Source organism: Pelodiscus sinensis, chromosome 9 (genome assembly GCF_052426305.1).
Source record: "Pelodiscus sinensis isolate ZL-2025 chromosome 9, ASM5242630v1, whole genome shotgun sequence".
Classification (NCBI taxonomy): Eukaryota; Metazoa; Chordata; order Testudines; family Trionychidae; genus Pelodiscus; species Pelodiscus sinensis.
The window spans coordinates 63,783,466-63,804,132 of NC_143060.1; the positions used below are offsets into that span (position 1 = coordinate 63,783,466).

General features: G+C 50.5%; 1 protein-coding gene and 1 long non-coding RNA gene across 3 annotated transcripts in view; one reads left to right on the forward strand and one right to left on the reverse strand.

Annotated features, from left to right (window-relative positions):
* TNR (tenascin R) overlaps nucleotides 1–20,667 on the forward strand; it is a 111,610-nt gene that overhangs the window by 45,941 nt on the left and 45,002 nt on the right. The window contains exons 2-4 of the mRNA XM_075936915.2: nucleotides 7,053–7,631; nucleotides 12,601–13,077; nucleotides 18,168–18,431. Of these exons, the coding sequence (XP_075793030.2) occupies nucleotides 7,133–7,631; nucleotides 12,601–13,077; nucleotides 18,168–18,431 (1,240 nt within the window). The 5' untranslated portion in view covers nucleotides 7,053–7,132. The remainder of the gene's footprint in view (nucleotides 1–7,052; nucleotides 7,632–12,600; nucleotides 13,078–18,167; nucleotides 18,432–20,667) is intronic.
* The window catches only part of LOC142830623 (uncharacterized), a 165,582-nt gene that overhangs the window by 45,843 nt on the left and 99,072 nt on the right, over nucleotides 1–20,667 (reverse strand). The window lies entirely within an intron of this gene.

Sequence of the window (20,667 nt, forward strand, 5' to 3'; positions counted from 1 at the left end):
GTAATGAACAAACACTAACGAAGGCATGAGGGGCGTCCACTCGAAATAGACCAAGGATGGGAAGGGAAACGGAGCTAAAGAGGGGGAATGACTCGCCGAGTCACACGCCAGGGGAACGGCAGCACCAGGAAAAGAAAACAGGCACCCAACACCCAGATCAGTGTCCTGCCCACTAGTTCACACAGCTTCTTTGCCATTCACGCCGCTTTACTCCCATTTTCTGGCCAACGCCTACCTGATGAGTAACTTGCACTTGGAACTTGCAGGATTTGACCAGAGCCATCCTTGGAGGCTGGCTACCCCAACGTCAGGCCTGAATGAAATGTATTTTCCTCACTTTTCCCGAAAGCATTAGGAAAAAAGGAGGAACCGCACCAACCGTGTTCCCGTGTACATGCTTACTAGCCATGGGCCACATGCACCGAGCCAGGGAACGAGAAGCGCAACGGAAGTATTTAGCCAATACAGGATAACAGCCCTGTAAACGCTGCAGAGGCGGCTGAACAGTGATGTTTTCAGGCGCGGCACAGCAAAGTAAGAGAGAGAAAGCAGTAAACAGGCATTTGCAGGGGTGAGGGGGTGCAGAAATGAGCCGCCATCCCCACGGGAAACAAGGATACGGTGCAAGGCGCAAAAATAATTATAAATAATACAGGGCAATTTCACATGATTACTGCACCGACAGTTGCTGGGAGAGCTCAGACTTCAGCAACAGCCCCCAGTCTGGATCGGCAAATGAGTTCTCTGTGAATTTGCACTCGGCTTCCTCGCCCCCAGTGTCTCCCTCGGCCCCACACTCAGCTACGCTCCCTAGATTCATGGGCTGTCAGCGGGGTAACTAGACTGTTCCTGGGACGTGGTTCAGTACAACAGTTTTGCTAAGCCTCGTGATTTTCTCCGGAGTTTTCTCATATTTGGTGCTTTTCCTAAAGTTAGGGGATTACAGGAAACTCTTGTCTTTCCTTGATAAAACCACTGTGTTTCCAGCTGGCTGGAGTGGCCAGTATCCGGTCTCCAAAAGCAGCCAGCAACAGATGCTTCAGGTGCAAGAAACTCTACAGTGGGCAGGTATGGGGTGATCTGCCCCCTCCATCCTAATCCACCAGAGTTTGGTTGAAACACTGACAAGAGGAGGTGTAACCTCCTTCCCAACACGCTGTCGGCATTAACGTAAGTTCTGGATATTCCTGTGAGCCGCCGGGCACTGGGGCCGTTTCCTCCCTCCACCAAATAGCCAGCCCTGCTTCGAAGAGTATTGTTCATTTAAATGTAACCCTTCTGCCAGGTGGTGTCAGCAGCAGCACAGCCAGGTTCAACCCTCTTAACATCACACAGCAGAACTGGCGTAAACTCCCACCCAGAAAGCTGGAAAACTCTCCACCATGCACAGAGGGGCCCAGACAGACTTGCCGGGCCCCTAGGCAAGGTGGGGGGCCCAGCTCCATGCCCCCAGAAGGGGCGGGGCCTCAGGTAGGAGGGGCCGGGCTAGGAATAGCCAGTCCTCAGTACTGCCCAGAGCACACTGTGCCATGCTCCCTCTGAGAGCAGAGCTCCAGCAGTGGCGTACAGGGACAGGGCTCCAATCCTGGGTGGCCAGGAACCTCAAGCCCTTTCAAATTGCCGGGCCCGGGGGCAGTTTCCTCCTTCCACCACTCCCCCTCGTCGGCACACACCAGGCAAAATTTCCCCCCTTGCAAACAAAAGGAAACTTCCATTGCAAAGGAGAAGAAACTCAGCATTAGTGACTCATCATAATGCAAACCACCTATAAAGGCCTCCCCCTCTCTTGAGCGCCCCCTCTGGCTGAGGGAGTGTGTCCACTAGCTCCTCCTCCTCCTCCTGGCTCTGGGAATGGAGGGTATCCCTGATGTCCCTTCTTCTACGTTGCCTAGGACCAGGCTTCTTCCTGCCCCCTTTAGTAGCTACTGGGGGTTGAGGGAACCCCCGCCTCGGGATCCCGGCCTAGGGACCCTGTAAAAAGCAGGTGTCTGCTGGGTGCCAATCCTTAAGGTTTCACTGCAACTCGCTCCCCGGGCCATGTCCCCATGGATCTGCACCGTCCTTGCCCTCTCCCACAGCTTTGCCTCAAAGTCCCAGCAACATCCTGTCCAGGGTTCTGCCACCTGGAGGACTTCTCCTCTGCTCTTTTTCCATACCACTTCAAACAGAGTCCATTTCCCCAAGGAGCAACACTTCTCCCTCACCACCCCAAGGCCTGGCCTACGCTGTGCCCCCATCGATCTAAGGCATGCAGCTTCAGCTATGCAAATAGCGTCCTTGCCGAGGTGTCTTCCATGTGGTAAGCTTGGCGGCTGACGCCCTCTCATCTACTCCAGCTACTCTTCTCATCCTGGTGGAGTCCCAGAGTGGACAAAAGAGCTCTCGGATGTCTATTTATCATGTCTAAGTAGACATGATAAATCAACTGCTGGTAGATCGATCGCTGCAACGTTGATCCACTGTGTAGTGAAGACAAATCCTTAGTTGTACCTGGATTTGCCATCACTACTGCCCGCTTAGCAAGCAGGTTACAGTTAGGGTGACCCTCAGTTAGGGCATGGTACCAAGCTGGGAGGGGTTGCAACTGCTTTGGAGGACAGGCTCATAATTCAAAATGATCTGGACAAATTGGAGAAATGGTCTGAGGTCAACAGGATGAAGTTTAATAAAGACAAATGTAAAGTCTTCCACTTAGGAAGGAACAATCTGTTTCACACATACAGAATGGGAAACGACTGTCTAAGGAGGAGTACGGCAGAAAGGGATCTAGGGGTTATAGTGGACCACAAGCTAAATACGAGTCAACAGTGTGATGCTGTTGCAAAAAAAAGCCAACATGATTCTAGGATGCATTAACAGGTGTATTGTGAGCAAGACATGAGAAGTCATTCTTCCACTCTACTCTGCGCTGATTAGGCCTCAGTTGGAGTTTTGTGTCCAGTTCTGGGCACCACATTTCAAGAAAGATGTGGAGAAATTGGAGAAGGTCCAGAGAAGAGCAAGAAGAATGATTAAAGGTCTAGCAAACATGACCTATGAAAGAAGACTGAAAGACTTTGAATTGAGCTTGTTTAGCTTGGAAAAGAGAAGATTGAGGGGGGTCTTGATAGCGGTTTTCAGATATCTAAAAGGGTGTCACAAGGAGGAGGGAGAAAAATTGTTCTTCCTGGCCTCTGAGGATAGAACAAGAAGCAATGGGCTCAAACTGCAGCAAGGGAGGTTTAGTTTGGACATTAGGAAAAAGTTCCTAATTGTCAGGGTGGTTAAGCACTAGAATAAATTGCCCAGGGAGGTTGTGGAATCTCTATCTGTGGAGATATTTAAGAGCAGGTTAGATAAATGTCTATCAGGGATGGTCTAGACAGTACTCGGTCCCTCGATGACCTCTCAAGGTCCTTTCCAGTCCTAGTATTCTATGAAATTCTATGGTAGGTACCGTTCCGATACCCTTTCATCAGGCCATAAGATAACAACCCATGAACCCTGCATTCATGACTAAAGTGAATTTGAACCCAAATAGCCAAGCTTGAGCACGTTGATCACTCTGCCGGTCCCCAAGGCAGAGTAGGTCGGTCTATGCAAGGTCTTTCCCCCCAGTCCATCAGTCAATGTCATGGTACAGCTCTTCCGCACCCTGGCTGACATAAGTAATTAATGAGGGTTGTCAACTCAATGGGCCGATTCCTGCCCTTGGATATATATGTGCACTTGCCATGAAATCTCTCTTCTTTTCTCGCCTTCTTTTGTGGGATGTTGTGCTGACATTTTTCATGGGTTTCATACTGTATATTTCACGATGCTTTAGAGGAGGGTATTTATTACTGTATTTCAAATACGTGCCTAGTGCTGGTTATGCCCTAATGATGGAGGGGAAGTGGGAAGAGCAGGCTGGGGAGATGTTGCATGCAGTTTTCAGAAGGGCCTGCAGACTTTCGGCATCTACGTCCCCTTGAAAGTCAATGGGAGCAAGACACGCGATTCATTGCATTCATTTAGAAATATTTGAAACCGTTATCTTTTATATTAAACATTAAGGGCTCAATCCTGCCAAGGGCTGAGCTCCAATTGATTACCCATATGCTCACTGACTCCAGTTCATGATCACAGTAATTACTACAGGAGACAATGCTTAAAATTCAATAATACTTTGCATTTCTATTGGAGCCTTGAACAAAGCACCCCGAGCGTTTTACCAATGTTAATTAATTCAAGCCATTCTCGCTCCCGGGGAGGTGAGATGAATAACTAGAGCGGGTCACAGGGATTTTTCAATAAATTGTTTCTTCAACTGCAAATGCCAATTGAACAACAATGAAACTTGTAACGGGACAGGAGCTCTTTCAAAGAATATTTCTACTCTAAAATATTTCTGGAACAAAACTGGTTTGAAATGATCAAAAAATTTTGGTCACAACATTTTCTAAATGAAAAATTCCAGTTTCCTGGTTCAAAATGACTTTTCGTTTTGAAATGTAAGCTAATGAGAGTAAAAAAAAATAGTCCAAATTAAAATGAAATGTTTAGAAATTACTGTGATGAAATGTGAGTGACAAAAACTGAAATTTTGGGTTGGATTCAGCTTGTAAAAACTCTTCAAGATTTCTGCTTTTCATCCCAATTTGAGAGATGACTGTTTTTTTCATTTTCTCAAACTATAATTGAAATGGGGTGGCTGCATTTCCCACCACGCTGGAATGAAAAACACGGCACGAACAGCTGCCCATCAAACATCAGACAAACTATTTCCAGCAAGTCTTTATTATTATTATCCCTCTTTTACAGCTGGGTAAACTGAGGCACAGAGACGTTAAAGTGAATTGCCCCCATGTAAACATACGAGCTGGAGGCAGAACTGAATATAAACTGTAGCAGTTCTGCCTCTCAGCCTTACTGCTAAACAATCCTTCCTCCAAACAACTGCACTCCAATTATATGGCATAAACTGTAAACTAATGACCCAACCCCTCCCAAAATGCAAGGCAAACAGATTGACAGCAATTAACGCAGGTGCATGTAAATCGCCCTTTCTGCTGCACTAGGAACGATCAGAGCCCTTGGACTCACGGGTGCAGCCCGGCCTGTCTGCTGGCTTCATCCTCCCTGTGAGGTTAGGCTGCGATTCTTTAAAGCAGAACAGATGGAGTTAACTGTTGGTCAACGTTCATTAGTCCCAGCAAGAGCTCAAGAGCCAAATTCACCCCTGGGCAACTCCACTGAAGTCCGTGATTTTATACCAGGAAAAAGCATGACCCTCAGGGTTGGGATTACGCCCTGGAAACCATAAATCAATAAGAAAATGAAAAGTTGTCTTGTTCCAAATAAAGACACTTCACCCTGTAATCCAGGCCACAGGTGGGGACAAAAGGACTTCAACAGAAGATATTGGTGTGCCCAGAGCATAAAGCTAAACAAACTTAATACGGTGCCATTTAATTGAACAGCGTTACTACAGCCACTGAATTAAACCTGGCAATTTAGCGTGGAGTTTCGGAGGCCCAAAATGCCATTCGAGATGCCATCCTGATAGCATGAACATGTTTTTAAACTAGGGTTGCCAAGAGATTTTTAAAAAATTCATCGCGATTAACTGCACAATAATAAGACTCTAGCTCACGCCAGGCTCCATGCTATACTGCCCCTTTGAAAGGCAGACGTGGCGTTTCAAAGCGGCAGCCCAACACAGAGCCTGGGATCAGCAGAAGTCCCCAGCTGACCCCAGGCGCCGTGCAGTGCTGCCCCTTTGAAACGCCACCATGGGGCAGCACCTGCACAGCTGATTCTGGGCTCCACTAGTGCTGCCCCCTCGAAACGCCGTGGCAGTGTTTCAAAGGGGCAGTGCCGTGGAAACGCCTGTGATTAACATGCATTAAAAAAATTCACACGTTAATTCTGCCCTGCGTTAATCGCAAGCGTTAACACGTGTTAATTGACAGCCCTATTTTTAATTAGTGCACCCGGAATAGGTCCCCATCTGGAAATTTGTGCCCCATCTATTAGCATGTCAATGATGTGTTGCTGCCAAATGAACCCTGTCACTACCAAAAAAAAAAAAAATCTGCCAAGTAAGATGCGAAATGTGCATGACCCTGTGTGAAGATTTGGAATGAAATCCGGTCCCCAATGAATGAAATGGCAGAACTCCCAGTGATTCAGTGGGCCCAGATCTCACCCTCCGGGGGTGTTTGACAGCTCACGGAAGCGAGGTACTGATCGCCTGGCTAAATGACAGACAGCATCACTCTGACAGCTGGTACCAACCAGCCTCCCAGCACACCCCAGGCAGGAACCTCCATCTCCCTTCTAGTACATGGACTTTCTCATGAGCAAAGACTTCCAATATTGGCAAACTGCCCCAGACTTCAGCATCATCCTTCAAGGTCCTGAGCAATGTTCCCTCTAATTTTTTCCACCCATGTGCAGAATAAATTTTGTTCCATGCGCCAAGGTATGTGCAGATGTGCACCACCAATACACACTCATGCTGCTGGTTGTGGGAAGCTATGGGCACTCGGCTAATCAACTGGGCAGCATCTGAATTGCACTTGGGTGGCTGCCCAAGTGATCAGCTTACAGGGAACACTGGTTCTGGCACCACCCCAGAAATGCTAAGCACCTTGCAGGACTGAGCTCTTGGGGCCACGGCCCCCTGGACCTCAGTGAGCATTAGCTCAGGGCCCTTGGTGGTGAGAAAGACAAACGATAGGATGCACCCGAGGACAAAGACTGCTCTGATTGACACCCCGCACAGCCCAAATTTGGTCCTTCAGTTGTGACGTAAGACCTCCAGCTGCACCAGGCTAGTGCGTTATCAGACTGCACCACCTCGACAACTGATGAGTCACATTTCACCTGCCCTTAAAAATACACAGCTATTGCCTTGCCAGCGATGGGCGTGGTCCCAGGCTGGTTTGCACCCGGGGCCAATGGGACATGACTGGGTTACATCAATGCAGAATCTAGCCCCGTATGTTGCGCCGCAAAAATCTGCTCCTGTGATCTGAACATGGCAGTCCCGTTGAAAGGCTAATCTCATTCATGTTCTTCCCATTCAGGGTCGCCGGGGTCTCAGACAGCTCCGTTGGCCGAGGCTGGCTTAGAAGTTCTTTAGAAGCTGCTTTCCCTGCCCAAGAAAATGGGGGCTGACAGTGAAAACTTAGCCCTGAGGAACTTGCTTATCGGTCTCAACTTGCTCCTGCTGGGATCAGTCCTCAAGCCCTTCGAGTGCCGGCTCGAGGTGACAACAGAGCGGACGAGGAGGCAGGTAGTGGACGAGGAAGGCAACTTTGCCAACTACAGCCCCCCTCTCAAGGAGCAGTCCATGGTCTTCAACCATGTGTACAACATTAACGTCCCCCTGGACAGCTTCTGCGCCTCGGCGCTCGAGGCGTCCTCGGACCAGGAGGTGAGCGCGGAGGACGCCAGGATGACGGAGTACACGGAGCAAACCTCCGACACCGAGAGCCAGGTCACCTTCACCCACAGGATAAACCTCCCCAAGCAGGCTTGCAAGTGCTTCGTCTCCACGCAGGTCATGCAGGAGCTGCAGAGCAGAATTGAGATGCTGGAGAGGGAGGTGTCCGTGCTCCGGGACCAATGCAACTCCAATTGCTGCCAAGAAAATGCAGCTACAGGTAGTCACTGATGCGGTCAGAACTTGCTGGGGACCAGGGTCTCAAAAGAGGACGCGAGGTAGAGGGGGTGACGAGTAGCGAGGGAGGAAACGTTGCATTTGGGGATGGTGCCCTGACAGTGCGTCTGCTCAGCACTGTCAAAATTACTCAGCCACCTATGCAGAGAGGGCCAGATGCAGGCTCTGGGAGGTGGAAAGTCCATCTGGAGTTGGGCACAAGAGCATAAGTCTCCACACTGCTGGGTAACCCAACGCCAGCCTTGCATGGCCCACAAAGCAGGTGGGACCGACTAGGGAGAGGCAGGAAATAAGCGGATTCATGGTTCCTATGGAGCCCTGGATGGAATTTAAAGCTCCCCCTCCTCTGCTAAAGCTCCTAAGGGAGAGGGGTGGCTGTTCTCCCCCTCCTAGAAAAAAAGGATTCTATGATTCTCTTGGCCTGAGAGGAAGCATTAAGGCCTAAATTTGACCTTTAGGTCTAAGCTTGAGCAGCCCTGGTGTAGCCCCAAGTAGCACAGCGACCCCAAGATACACCCGAGTCACAGTTCCTTCCTTGCTTGCTTCCTCCTTGTTCATGGCAAGGGAGTGCCGTTTCCTCCTCGTCTCTACTGACCGTGAGGTACAAGTCCCCCTGCACTGGCTCTGGGGGTCTGCTCGGCAAATGGTGGGTAGGGTCAAAAGGCCTGCTCCTTCCTCGCCCTTCCATGCCAGCTTGCTCCCTTCCTAGAACAATGCATCACAGTCTGGGTAGCCATGTTGGGAAGGGAGGTGCGGGGGATGCTTAACCCTCCTTAATCCCCAGTAGGGGCATGCAGGCCACCTCGCAACGTAGCCCTAACGCTCTGCGTTGAACTCCAGGGCCTCTTTCCCCGGTATCACCCGCACGGCGCAAGCCTTCTAACGATTTAGAAGTAAACAGGAATTGAACTGAACAGCAAGCGCAATCCAGAGGCTCCTGCCAAGACGAGCCGTTTTATTAAATCATTGCAGTTCAAGGCCTTTCGCCAGTGGCATAGTCACCACCAAAGCTGAAGCCGGGTTAAAACATAACTGCACGATGCTAGTAAGGGGATGAGGCAGCTAGGCTATCTCGTACGCCCCCTGCTCCTTAGGCCAGTTCTGTAACTTTTCATGGGATTGGTAGAAAAGATATATCTATCGAAGAAATATTTCTTAAGTAGTCCTTTCACGCAATACGGCGCTACAGGAGTCAGCAATAGATGAGTTCTCTAGCCTCTCCCTGGAAAGACTGAGTGGATATGAAAATCACAGTTAAAAAAAAATCTGGGGATAACTTTAGCTGCCATGAAAGACAAACAAACCCTTTTATAATGAAGGCACAAAACTATCAACTGAGTGTTCCATCTGAATAATAATGCGCCAGCTTTGTGTAGCTTTCTATAAACCTTCCATTAGGGTTACTGTTTCAAAAGACAAAGTTCAGTTCATCATCTCAACAAGGCAGCTCTTCAAAGCCCAGGAAATAGCAGGTTGCTGTAATGAGATGGGTTATGAAGGGGTTTGTTGATCCAATGAATTTCAACAGAGGGAGAAACCAGAGCCGTGACAATTTTTTACATCTGAGGGAGCTTCATAAAAAGAGGGATGTTTCCGCAAAGAGTCTCTGCTTGACTCCTTAACAGTATGTGTCTGGGCCTGTGTGAATGGTGTAGCATAGAAAATAAAACCTCTAATGGGGCGTATGAGAACTCAAGGGAAGGAAATGACAAGGTACAGCAGGTATCATAGAATACTAGGACTGGAAGGGACCTCGGGAGGTCATCGAGTCCAGTCCCCTGCCCTCATGGCAGGACCAAATACAGTCTAGACCATCCCTGATAGACAGTTATCTAACCTACTCTTAAATATCTCCAGAGATGGGGATTCCACAACCTCCCTGGGCAAAGGAGGTATTCAAAGGCTTCCCCCAGGTGTAGAAAACTATTTTCCTCCTGTAGTGGGACAGACAGGAAGTGGCTACAAACAAAAAACCCCAAATTTTGCTCCCCCATGTCTTCTACTTTTTTAGCTTGTTACTTTGTAATCAGCATAACACGGGCATGTGTGTCATGCTTTTGACTTCGGAGTCAGTCCACAATTCACAAAAAGAGAGAATATGCAAACAGCATTGTTGAACCAATGGACTATAGGGCGTCCCCGCTATAAGTCACACTGGTATACATCCGTTCCGCACTAAAGTCGTTGACACTTGTAGGAACTGATGTGTTATAAGCCCTCCTATTCCCCAGTCTTAAGTCACGCAAAAAAACCCTGAATTTGTGCAAATGGAAGTCAGCCACGGGGAAAAAAATTCCCCGCTTTAAGTTGTTTTGCTATAAGTCCAAGCTTTTTGGAACAGATCAGGATGGCCTGTGCACGCATGTAATTCCATTGGCCCTCACCTTCTGCTTAGTTCCACAGCAATGTAAATTAGGAGTAACACCACTGAAGCCGACGGAGTGATAACACTAGATAAAAGGAGAATTGGGCTCATGAGAGATGTAAGCGAGAGAGATGCACTCACCATCATGGTTCGGAGAGAACACAGTAACACAGAGAAATGTGTATGGCTCAGCTCGGCATCTGGTATAAATCTGCACATGTCCAAGGCTAGTGACCCCAGTTTGCCGCACCTGAGGATCAAGCCCTATACCCTTACATCCAGACACACCTATTAACAACTGCATTAGGTAAAAAATAAAATGTAAACTCATCCGTCATTAAATCGAAGCGCTGAATAATGACTGTTAAAATCCAGTCATAAAAGTCAAGAGACAAAACATGAAAGGAATTAGTTGTCAAAAGGCCTATTTGGGTTATTTATAATGTATGCAAATGAACGTAGTAAATATTTATCATGCTGTAGAATCTCCAGTCCAATCTCAGCTACCTCAGGGTGATCCGAAGCAACTTTGTTCAATTCAGTGTTACTCTGAATTAACGCCAGTGTAAATCAGATGAGAATCGGTCACCCTCCCACGCTCCTCCAGGGCCAGGCGTTCCGCAAAGGATCCACCGCTTTCTGGCAAGCATTCAAGAATCCTCTCTCGTCGACTGACAATTTAATTTGTGTGAAATCTGAAGGCAAATCCGAACACCACCCCTGCTGTGTGCCGAGCCTAAATGGTCCTGTCACCATTTGTAACCAAACACACTTGGCTGCGTCTAGATTGGCATGATTTTCCGGAAATGCTTTTAATGGAAAAGTTTTCTGTTAAAAGCATTTTCGGAACAGAGCATCTCGATTGGCACGGACACTTTTCCGCAAAAGCATTTTTTGCGGAAAAGCGTCCGTGCCAATCTAGACGCGCTTTTCCACAAAAAAGCCCCAATCACCATTTTCGCCATCGGGGCTTTTTTGCGGAAAACAAATCTGAGCTGTCTACACTGGCCCTTTTGCTCAAAAGCTTTGCAAAAGATACCCAGAAGATAACAGTCTACTACAGCCATCAGGCACTCCATTAGCACACGTTATAGAGGTCTTTGCTATGGACCGGGAGGTCTGAACTCGGCTGATGACCCACAGTGGTGGTGGGTATGGTCCCATATTATAGAATTTCTGGAGGATTCTTTTTTCCAGTTGTTTCCCCCCCTCCCCCAACAAATTAGGACATTACATCTAAAAAGCGACATCAAGCAATCTACAATTGCAAAGCCAAACATTAAGCAATGCCCGAATTAAAATTGCCCCTGCATCCGACATTCAGTCCCCAGGGCATGATGCTACATGACATAAACGCCTACTGGTTTCCCCCCCACGGGACCCTTCCCGTTGAGGATGTTGAACGCAGGGGGCAACCAGGCAATTTAAGAAGGGTGGGGTAAGATGGAAGAAAGCATTTGCTTTGCCCTAATCCCAATGGCCCGTAGGGAATGGTAATCGTGTGATTCGCTACAGGGCTAGGCAGGAGCTATGTAACCGTACACTCACCACTGGCCACCCCCATAGTCTCTCCGCTCGCTACTCCGCCCCCTCCCCGGGTCTACTCCTGATGTTCTCCAACCCCCCGAGCAACTTCAAACAAATACACCAGTGCAGGGTTGGGGCCTTAAATTCCAGGGTGTCTCGGCCCCGCAGGTCTGCACATGGTTCAGAGAGGCCATAAAAACCTCTGGAAACAGCTTCTCCCCCCCCTCCCCCCCCCGCCCACGTCCACACCCAACATCACCGCTTTAACGTCCGTTATCCCATGGCCTTCCACAGCTAGTAGCTCTCGCCCTGGCCTGCAGCATGTGCCACATCAAAACCCTTTCCACTGAGCCTGGACGGAGCTGGGAATGTTCCAAATAACCCTCCGTGGAGACTGTGTGAAGTGTATCCTGCCCCCGCCCCAGATGGACCTGTTATGCATGTCAGAAACACCACGGCAGAGCATGGGGGCAAGTCGGACGCCTGGCACTTGCCCAGGACTGGGAGAGCGGAGGCGCATTGCACGTTAACAGCAAAGCGTCCTGGCCGATGGAGACAACGCCTCCATGTTGAGAATTGGGAGGAGGCACAACTTAAAGGTTCTAGGGGGTGTGCGGCGGGGTTGGTGGCCTGGCTTCTAAACCCTGGCCCAGTGTGCCCCCCCATGTGTCACTGCTGCTGGCCCGGGAATGTTACTCAGTGTAATCAAGCTCCTACTCCTCTGAACGTAGAAGCCCCCCTCAAATCCCACAGAAAACTACAGCGCTACAGGAAGAAGATCACATGGTGTCTGCAGCAGCTGTGAGGAGTCCTTTCTCCCTGCCACACTGCCCTGCTGATAGCGGATAGGGATGGGAACGGGTAACCGGTTACCCCTTTTGACTCACCCTTACTAGGTGAGGCTTACCGGGTGCGGATTAATGGGTGCCCAGGAGCAGCCCCCCATCCGTGGCCTGCCACGGGTGAGGGCTGCTGGGCCAGGGATCCTGCTTAGTTGGTTAACTGATTAATCGGGATTTTCCACCCCTAAGAGCTGACCTGTTGCTCTCGCTCATTCCAGGGCAGCTAGATTTCGTCCCCCACTGCAGCGGGCATGGAAACTTTAGCCTGGAGTCCTGCGGCTGCATCTGCAATGAAGGCTGGGGAGGAAAAAACTGCTCCGAGCCCCACTGCCCGCTGGGCTGTTCCAGCCGGGGCATCTGCGTCGAAGGCCAGTGCATCTGTGACGACGACTACGGCGGGGACGACTGCTCGGAGCTCCGCTGCCCGACGGACTGCAGCTCCCGAGGCCTCTGCGTGGACGGGGAGTGCGTCTGCGAAGAGGGCTACGCCGGGGAGGACTGCAGCGAGCTGAGGTGCCCCGACGACTGCTCGGGGAAGGGGAGATGCGCCAACGGCACCTGCGTCTGCCAGGAGGGCTACGTGGGGGAAGGCTGCGCTCAGCTGAGGTGCATGAATGCCTGCAGCGGACGCGGGTTCTGCCAGGAGGGGCTGTGCGCTTGTGAGGAAGGTTACCAGGGACAGGACTGCTCAGCAGGTAGGAGGGCTGCTGGGGCAAGGGGAGGCCCTGCTCTCAGCCGGCTTGGGAAGCGAGGGCCTCAGGGGCATATCGAGCTGGGTTGGCTTGGCAGGAACGCACCGCACTGCAGCTGTGCTCTGCTCCCTGCGGCCCCCAGAGATGCAAAGCACAAGTGAGAGCAGCCCTGGGGTTGCTCTGCCTTACCTCAGGCCACTGCCCAAGCCTAGTATATGGGCACAGCACAGCCTCCCCCCGGTCCGTGCCCCGACAACAGGAACAGGAACTCGGGGCCTGAGACTGGTGTGGGCCCGTGGCATGCGGATGGGGCTAGAGCAAAGCGGGAGGGGCGATTTCTGCAGAGCGATTCGTCTGGGGTAGGAAACAGAAAATACCATCCTGCGCCAACTCAGCCAGGCTCCCTCCTTTACCAGGGGGACATAGGCCCCAGCATCGTGCTCTGCCTGCCTGCTCAGGGCCCTTCTGACACCAGTGGGGGGACCGAGTGCTCACGTGGGCACCCTCTGCCGGGATCACTGTGCAAGCCACAGCTGTTTCTCGGCAACTCCCCCCACCCAGTAAGGCCAAGGGCAAGCTGCTCCTTCGTGGGCTCTTCCCAGCTCCTTGGAGGCAACCTCCCCTGGGCCTTTTCCAGAGTGCACAGTCCCAGGCAGCCAGGGTGCTCAGCCGGCGAGTGCCCCCGGGACCTGCCAAGATACTCACAGTGTGACCCTTTCGGCCCTGCTAAAACTGTGTCGGTCACAGGGCAGCAAGGAGGTTTCCCTGTAGGTGAACCTGGCCACTCACAGAGCCTGGTCGTCTCAGCTGGCTCTCTGCAACCCCTCTCTCTACATCAGGGCTGGGCAAAATACAGCCCGCGGGCCGGATCCGGCCTGCCAAACCCGCTGTGGGGCCATTTGTCTTTCAACAGCTGCAAGCCCAGAGGGAGGAGGGAGAGACTTTGCGTGCGGCCCCTGCCCACAAGCCCAAGGTCACCACGATCCCATTGCCCCTGCACCCCAATCCCTTGCCCCAGGTCATCACTGCCTCCTTCACCCAAACTCCCTCCCAGGCCCCACCCCACTTCCTGCATCTCCATACCCCAAGCTCCCTCCCTCTGAGCAACACACAACACTGCTCCTTTTTAGGATGGGCACTGCAGTGCTGGCCAGACAACCAACCACTTCTCCAGATTCCATGTGTCCTTCTGACCCTCACCGTTGTACTGCGCTCTGCCCAGCCTCTGTGCGGTCACCAGTCCCCTCCACCTTGTTCTTGCTTCTGCCCTGTCTGCTGTCCTGCATCTGCGTTCCCGGCAGCTGCCGTTACCCACCCAATGCCCCCTTTCCCTTGGCCTCTTCCCAGCTGCAAATCAACAAAAAAAAAGGCTGCACAACATGATCAGGTTGGACAGGAAGCAAAAAAAGAGGTGAGAGCCATTATGTGAACACCGGTCCATGTCCCAATGCCCCTCTACAGCTGCCTTCGGTGGAAAACTTTACAAGGGGCTTTCAGGATGCAGCTGAGAATTATTTTCAGAAGCTTTATGCAGACTTAAAGGTGGCACATTTCCCTCTCAGTCACATATGGCTTCTTTATTTTTCTTGTTTATTTCACAGAAGGCAATTAAAAGCCAAAAATAATGAGTGGGGAAGGTGTGCTAATAGCAGATGACATCAAAAAAGCTCAGCTGTGGAATGCCTGTGTTGCTAGATCCCCAAAAATAATTAATATTAGCCACAAGAAGGAAGAAACACAAGCCAAAACAGGGAGAGAACAGGTTAAAATATTTCAAGTTAAATGTGTTCAAATTGGCAGCGCCTGATAAAATTCATCCTACAGTGCTAAAGGCACCAGCTAAAGCAATTTCGGAATCATTAGTGATTATCTTTAAGAACTAATGGAGGATAGGTGAGCTACCAGAGGACTGTCTTTTAAAGGGGGAACAAAGAGGACCCAGGAATTATAGCCCAATCAGCCTAACTTGAATATGTGGAAAGAGACAGGAACAAGTTATCAAACTATTTGCAAGCACCTAGAAGAGAACAGAGTTGCAAGCAGTAGTCAGCATGGATTTGGCAAGAAAACCAAACCCGCATAGTGGCCTTCTTCAACAGGGATCCTGGCACAGTGCCTGGGGCAAGCAGTAGTCACAATATAGCTGGATTTTAGTGAGGCTTTTGACCAGTTCCACTTGACATTCTCATAAGCGAACCAGGGCACTGGGCCCTACATGCAGTGACTATAAGGTGTGTGCACAACCGATGGAAAGGGCATATTCAAAGTGCCGTTATCAATGGCTCGCTGTCAGGCCAAGAGGGCGCATCTAATGGAGTTCCACTGGGGTCAGCCCTGGGTCTGGCAGCATTCAATATTTTCGCTAATAACTTGAATAATGGAGTGGAGAGCGAGTTTATGAAATCTGCAGATGACCCCCGAGGCAGGGCGGTTACCACCTCTTTGGAAGACAAGATCAGAATTCAAAATGACCTTGATTTATTGGAGAATGGTCTGAATTCAATAAGACGAAATTCAAGTGCAAAGTCCTTCCCTTCAGAAGGAAATTTCAGAGGCACCAGCTACAAAACAGGGACTAACCAGCTAGGTGGGAGTACTTCTAAAAAGGATCTGGGGGCTAAGGGGGTCACAAATTGAATATGAAGCAATAACATGACACCGTTGCAAAAAAAAGCGAACATTAACGGGGGGGGGGGTTGTTTGTAACACATGGGAGGGCTAGACACTGGGGAGGTCTCCATCCTTTGGGTGGGACGTGGACAAATTGAGAGAATTCAGAGGAGCACAACAAAAATTATACAAAATTGTTAGTCTTTAAGGACTCCTTGTTTTTGCTGAAACAGACTACCACAGCTCCTTCTCTGAACAACAACAAATGGGCTAGAAAACCTGAGGGAAGAGTAAAAACTGGGTGTGTTCAGTCTTGAGAAAAAAAATGAAGAGAGGGGGAACCTGATAACAGCCTTCAAATAAGTTGTGGGCTGTTATAAAGAGCACCGTGCGCAGCTGTTCTCCACAGTCACTTGTGAAGGTCACACAAGAAATAATTGACTTAACACGCAGCAAGGGAAATCTAGGTTAGCTCTTCAGGGAAAGGGTCTAAAGCTAAGGGTCATTAAACTGTGGAATAGGTTACCAAAAGGAGGTTGCGGAATTACCTTTCCTAGAGATTTTTACCGACAGGTTGCACAAACACATGTCAGGGCTGGGCTAGGTAGACGTGATCCTGCCTCAGCAAAGGAAGCTGGACTTGGTAACCTCGAGACCCCTTCCAGCCCTACATTTCTAGGATTCCAAGAAACGCTGCATCTCTCAATCACTGGGGAACAAGGGGCATTAAAAGGGCTTGATTGACAAGCAAATGAGCTGTCTGGAAGGCAAATCCAGCATAAGGTCTGGAATTCCTCCATCCTGGGAGGGACCGTTTTGTGTTTGTACAGAGCCTATCCCAGTAGATCCTAGGACATGAGGAGGACTTATAAAGCTTTGGAGCAGAATCTACGGCTTGCTGCACCTCTGCAATGGGTCCAAGCAACGCCTGGCTTAATCACAGTCGGGTATGACCACCAGAGTCCCGGGCTTTGATTGTTCTTCCTATCCCTAACGGCACCTCCCCATGCGGCAGTCAGACCTCAGTCCGCCAAGGTGGGTTCTAAGACTTTGCCGAAGCAGACAACTCGCACAGCTGGTTCCCCGTGGATCACACTAGGGTCTAATCCAGAACCATTGTGCTTGGTGCTGTACAAACACAGAACTGCGCCTGCTTGGAAGAGCTCCCAATCAAGGTACAACAGATGGCTACAGAGAGATAAGGAGCACACCCTTGGTCAGCCTGATGAGCAGTGGGCTCAGAGCACAAGCAGCCCAGCTGTTGGCACGTTTCTGTGGGCCTCGGGTGAAAGGACGTTTTAGGAGGGATTTGAAGGAGGACCGGGAGGTTTCCTGTGGATGTTTTCGGGGCACTCCTCCCAAGCATGAGGGCGACACTGCAAGGGTGCTTGTTCGAAAAGGGAACCGGTGGCTGGCTGAGGCTGGGCACGGAGTTAGGACAACCCTCTAGTGAAGATAAAGTGGAAATGGGTTTATTTGAAAATACATGTACTGGAAATTGCATTTATCAGCCCCTCCCCCCCATATTCTGTGCTACGAACACTGGCTTGGACTAACTGAAGTTTTCAAAGTGTCAGTCAATCCCAGTTTACCCCATGAAAACATCCCGTGTAACACCCTTCCCCATACACACACGCGTGCACGAGAGGCCCGCTGAATCTCGTCCACTGAAGATCCCCATCGTGCAGGACCGTTGGGCATTTACTGCCATTGATTATTTGCAGGACCGAGGGGTCCCTGTTGTACGCTGCACGGGACAACCACCTCCGGCCCCTTCCCTGAAGGGATTCAATTGACAAGGCAGACAAAACGTCAGGGCGGGGACGTAGGTGGCCCTGCCTAGTGGTTAGCACAGGGTAGGGGGCCAGGTCACCCATGCCAGGAGGTGAGGAGCCCAGGGTGGGAGCCATAAGTCAGATGCCACACATCAGGAAACACGCTCGTCCGGGCCAGGAGACTAGAGCGGGTAGCACTGAATGAGCAGCCCAAAGCAGGGTGGAGCCCAGCTGTGCAGACAGCTTCCTGTTCCTCCTTCCGGCTTAAGTAGGAGGGAGCAGGCCAATCAGAAGCGCTCGTATTCCACCAATCAGGGCCCAGAGGTAGAGCCTTCTCTCTGAATGGCGCTGCAAGGGCTCCTAGTTCGATGCCAGGAACCCACTGGGTGGAAGACAGGGGCGGGATGACCCAGGTCCGGAAGGCCCCAGGTCATGACACAAAGGGGGGGAAGGAAAGAGGCACAGAGAGGTGAAGAGGAACTGGAATTAGAACAGGACCCTTAGGTTTCTGTTCCAACCCTCTGTCTGCACCACCGATATATACTGGCTCCCAGGAACGGGTGAAAAGTTTCAGGAGAGAGCATCTCTCAGATCAGACCGGGTCTGCAAACGGGACCCTAGCCCAAGAGCATTGTGCCTGAAGGAGTGAGCCAGAGGGCGGATGAGCCACACGCCCTGACACTCCGTATCTACCTCCTCTCCCTTTAGTGGCCCCGCCCGAGGAGCTGCGCGTGGCTGGGATCGGCGACAGGTCTATTGACCTGGAATGGGATGGGCCGATGGCCGTGACAGAATACGTGATCTCCTATCAGCCAGCCGTGCCAGGGGGCCTTCAGCTCCAGCAGCAGGTACCCGGGGACTGGAGCGCCATCACCCTCAAGGAGCTGGAGCCGAGCCTCACATATAACATCAGCATCTATGCGGTCATCAGCGACAGCCTTAGCGCGCCGGTCACAACCAAGGTGACTACCCGTAAGTATTGATCTCCGCCCTATAATTCTACCCCCGTTGGCCAAAGGTAACCCTCCGGCCTAGAGAAAAGACCAGACTCATATGTATCTGCTGACCTTCATAGAGAGCTTTCCCAAACTCTCACAGCTTCTAGGACATGGCTGCCATCGTTCAAGGCTGGTTGAAATGTTTTCATGAAAAAAATAGTTTTCAACAGAAACGTGGTGGTGGGTGGGGCGGTCAGAATTTTTTTTAACAAAAAGATGCTCATTTTTCTCAGAAAATTTAAATTTTTTGTCAAAAGCTTGAACATCTGAAAACCAAAAAGCTTTCGGGTTTTGGCCACAACCCCAAAATATTTCTCTTAGGAAATATTGCCACGGTTTCGCTTGCCCCGTCCTCCTCTAGGACTGGGATCCGAGCCAAATTTCATCTCTGTGCCGTTCCATGGCCGACGATGTCCAGACGCACGTAGGTGGTGGCTCAGGAAGAGGGGAAGATTGTGGGGCATCCTGAGAGATATCATCTAACTGGGAAACTTGGCCCCGAAAGGCGAATGGGGATACAGAGGGCTTGAAATACAACTCCCATCTGGCGTCACTGCAGCATTTCCAACGCAGATTTTCCATTTTAAAACTGAAAGTTTAAAGCTGAACCTTTTCAGCTTTTTTTTTTTTTTGCTAAAAAGTTCATTTTCCTTGGGGAGGGGACATTTTCCAACCAGCTCTGGCTGTTGGATTAAAGCTGGCGGTTATGGACATAATGCTCTGGTGGAATGAATCACAGAGTTATAGAGCACTAGAACTGGAAGGGACCTCGAGAGGTCATCGAGTCCAGTCCCCTGCCCTTACAGCAGGAGCCAGTACTGTCTACCAGTGGTCCCCAACCTTTTTGGGTGGCAGGCACTGTGCAGGGCTGCCCGGGGTCAGGGCCACGCACGCACCACGCTTCCGGGGGTGGCACTAGGCAGGCGCACATAAACGCCCCAGTGGGTGCCATGGCACCCGTAGGCACCGCATTGGGGACCATCCCTGACAGGTGTCTATCTAACCTGGTTTAAAATATCTCCAGTGATGGAGATTCCACAGTGCCTCTAGGCAATTTATTCCAGTGTTTAACCACCCTGACAGGTAGGAAGTTTTTCCTCATGTCCAACCTAAACCTCCCTTGCCGCAATTTAAGCCCATTGCTTCTTGTCCTGTCATCAGAGGCCAAGGAGAACAATTTTTCTCCTTCCTCCTTGTAACACCCTTTCAGTGCTAGCGGTATATTTGCTAATACAGAACTTAATCCAAAACCCATCCAAGCTGACGGGTGCCTTTCCATTCATTCCACTGGGATTAAGCATATAATGCTGTCCAATGGGGGTAAAAGTCAGGTCTAAGATTGCCCTAGAAGTAGTTTTCCGCTCAACCTCATAAACACACAAGGTACAAGGCTGCCTCTCCTACAGGGCTGCCCCTGAAACAGGCATGCCTTTTCTGGCTCATTCCCCTTTAAATCTGATAACCGAGATGGACATGAGCATCCAAAAATCACACGTGCATCCCCAATGGCTGGTCCATGACGCTGCTTCAGTCCATCTCTAGGGTTGAGTAATGAGAAGCGAGCGTCGGGAGCTCAGATTCACTTTGAGTGCATTCCCGGAGCACATGGGTGGCTATTAACCAGGATGGTCAGAGAGGCAGCTCCATGCTCTCAGCGACTGTAAGCCTCCGACTGCCCAAAGCTGGGCCTGGATCGATCCAAAAATCGCCCTGTTCTCTTCCTTCCCTCTGAAGCCTCTGGCATTGGCTGCTGTCATACTGGGCTACAGAGGCCACTGCTATGACCCACCATGGCTGGTCTGAATTCTCAAAAGCCTATCCAGACTTATCCCCTGAACTAAACATTGCTCCATCCCAACTTCCCACATCAGGCCCTTCCTTATACTGCGTTAGCTTTCTGAGGTGCTTAGCTGGCTTTTATTACTAGACCCATTGAGGTACTTATATGGATATTATTACTATAATATCTTCAGGGTATCTCTACACGTACATCCACACTGCTATTACGTTCTTTTGACAGAAAGTTGAAAGAACGGAGGGGTTTTTCTGATGGCAGTAAACCTCATTCTATGAGGAAGCAGCCTTCTTCCGAAAAAGCTTTTTCGGAAGAAGGTGTGTGTGGACGTGGAAGAGAGTGTTTTTTCGAAAGAGGAGGCCTCCAGGAAAAAGCACAGGTGCCCTGATGGCCACACTGTCCACAGTAATCACGA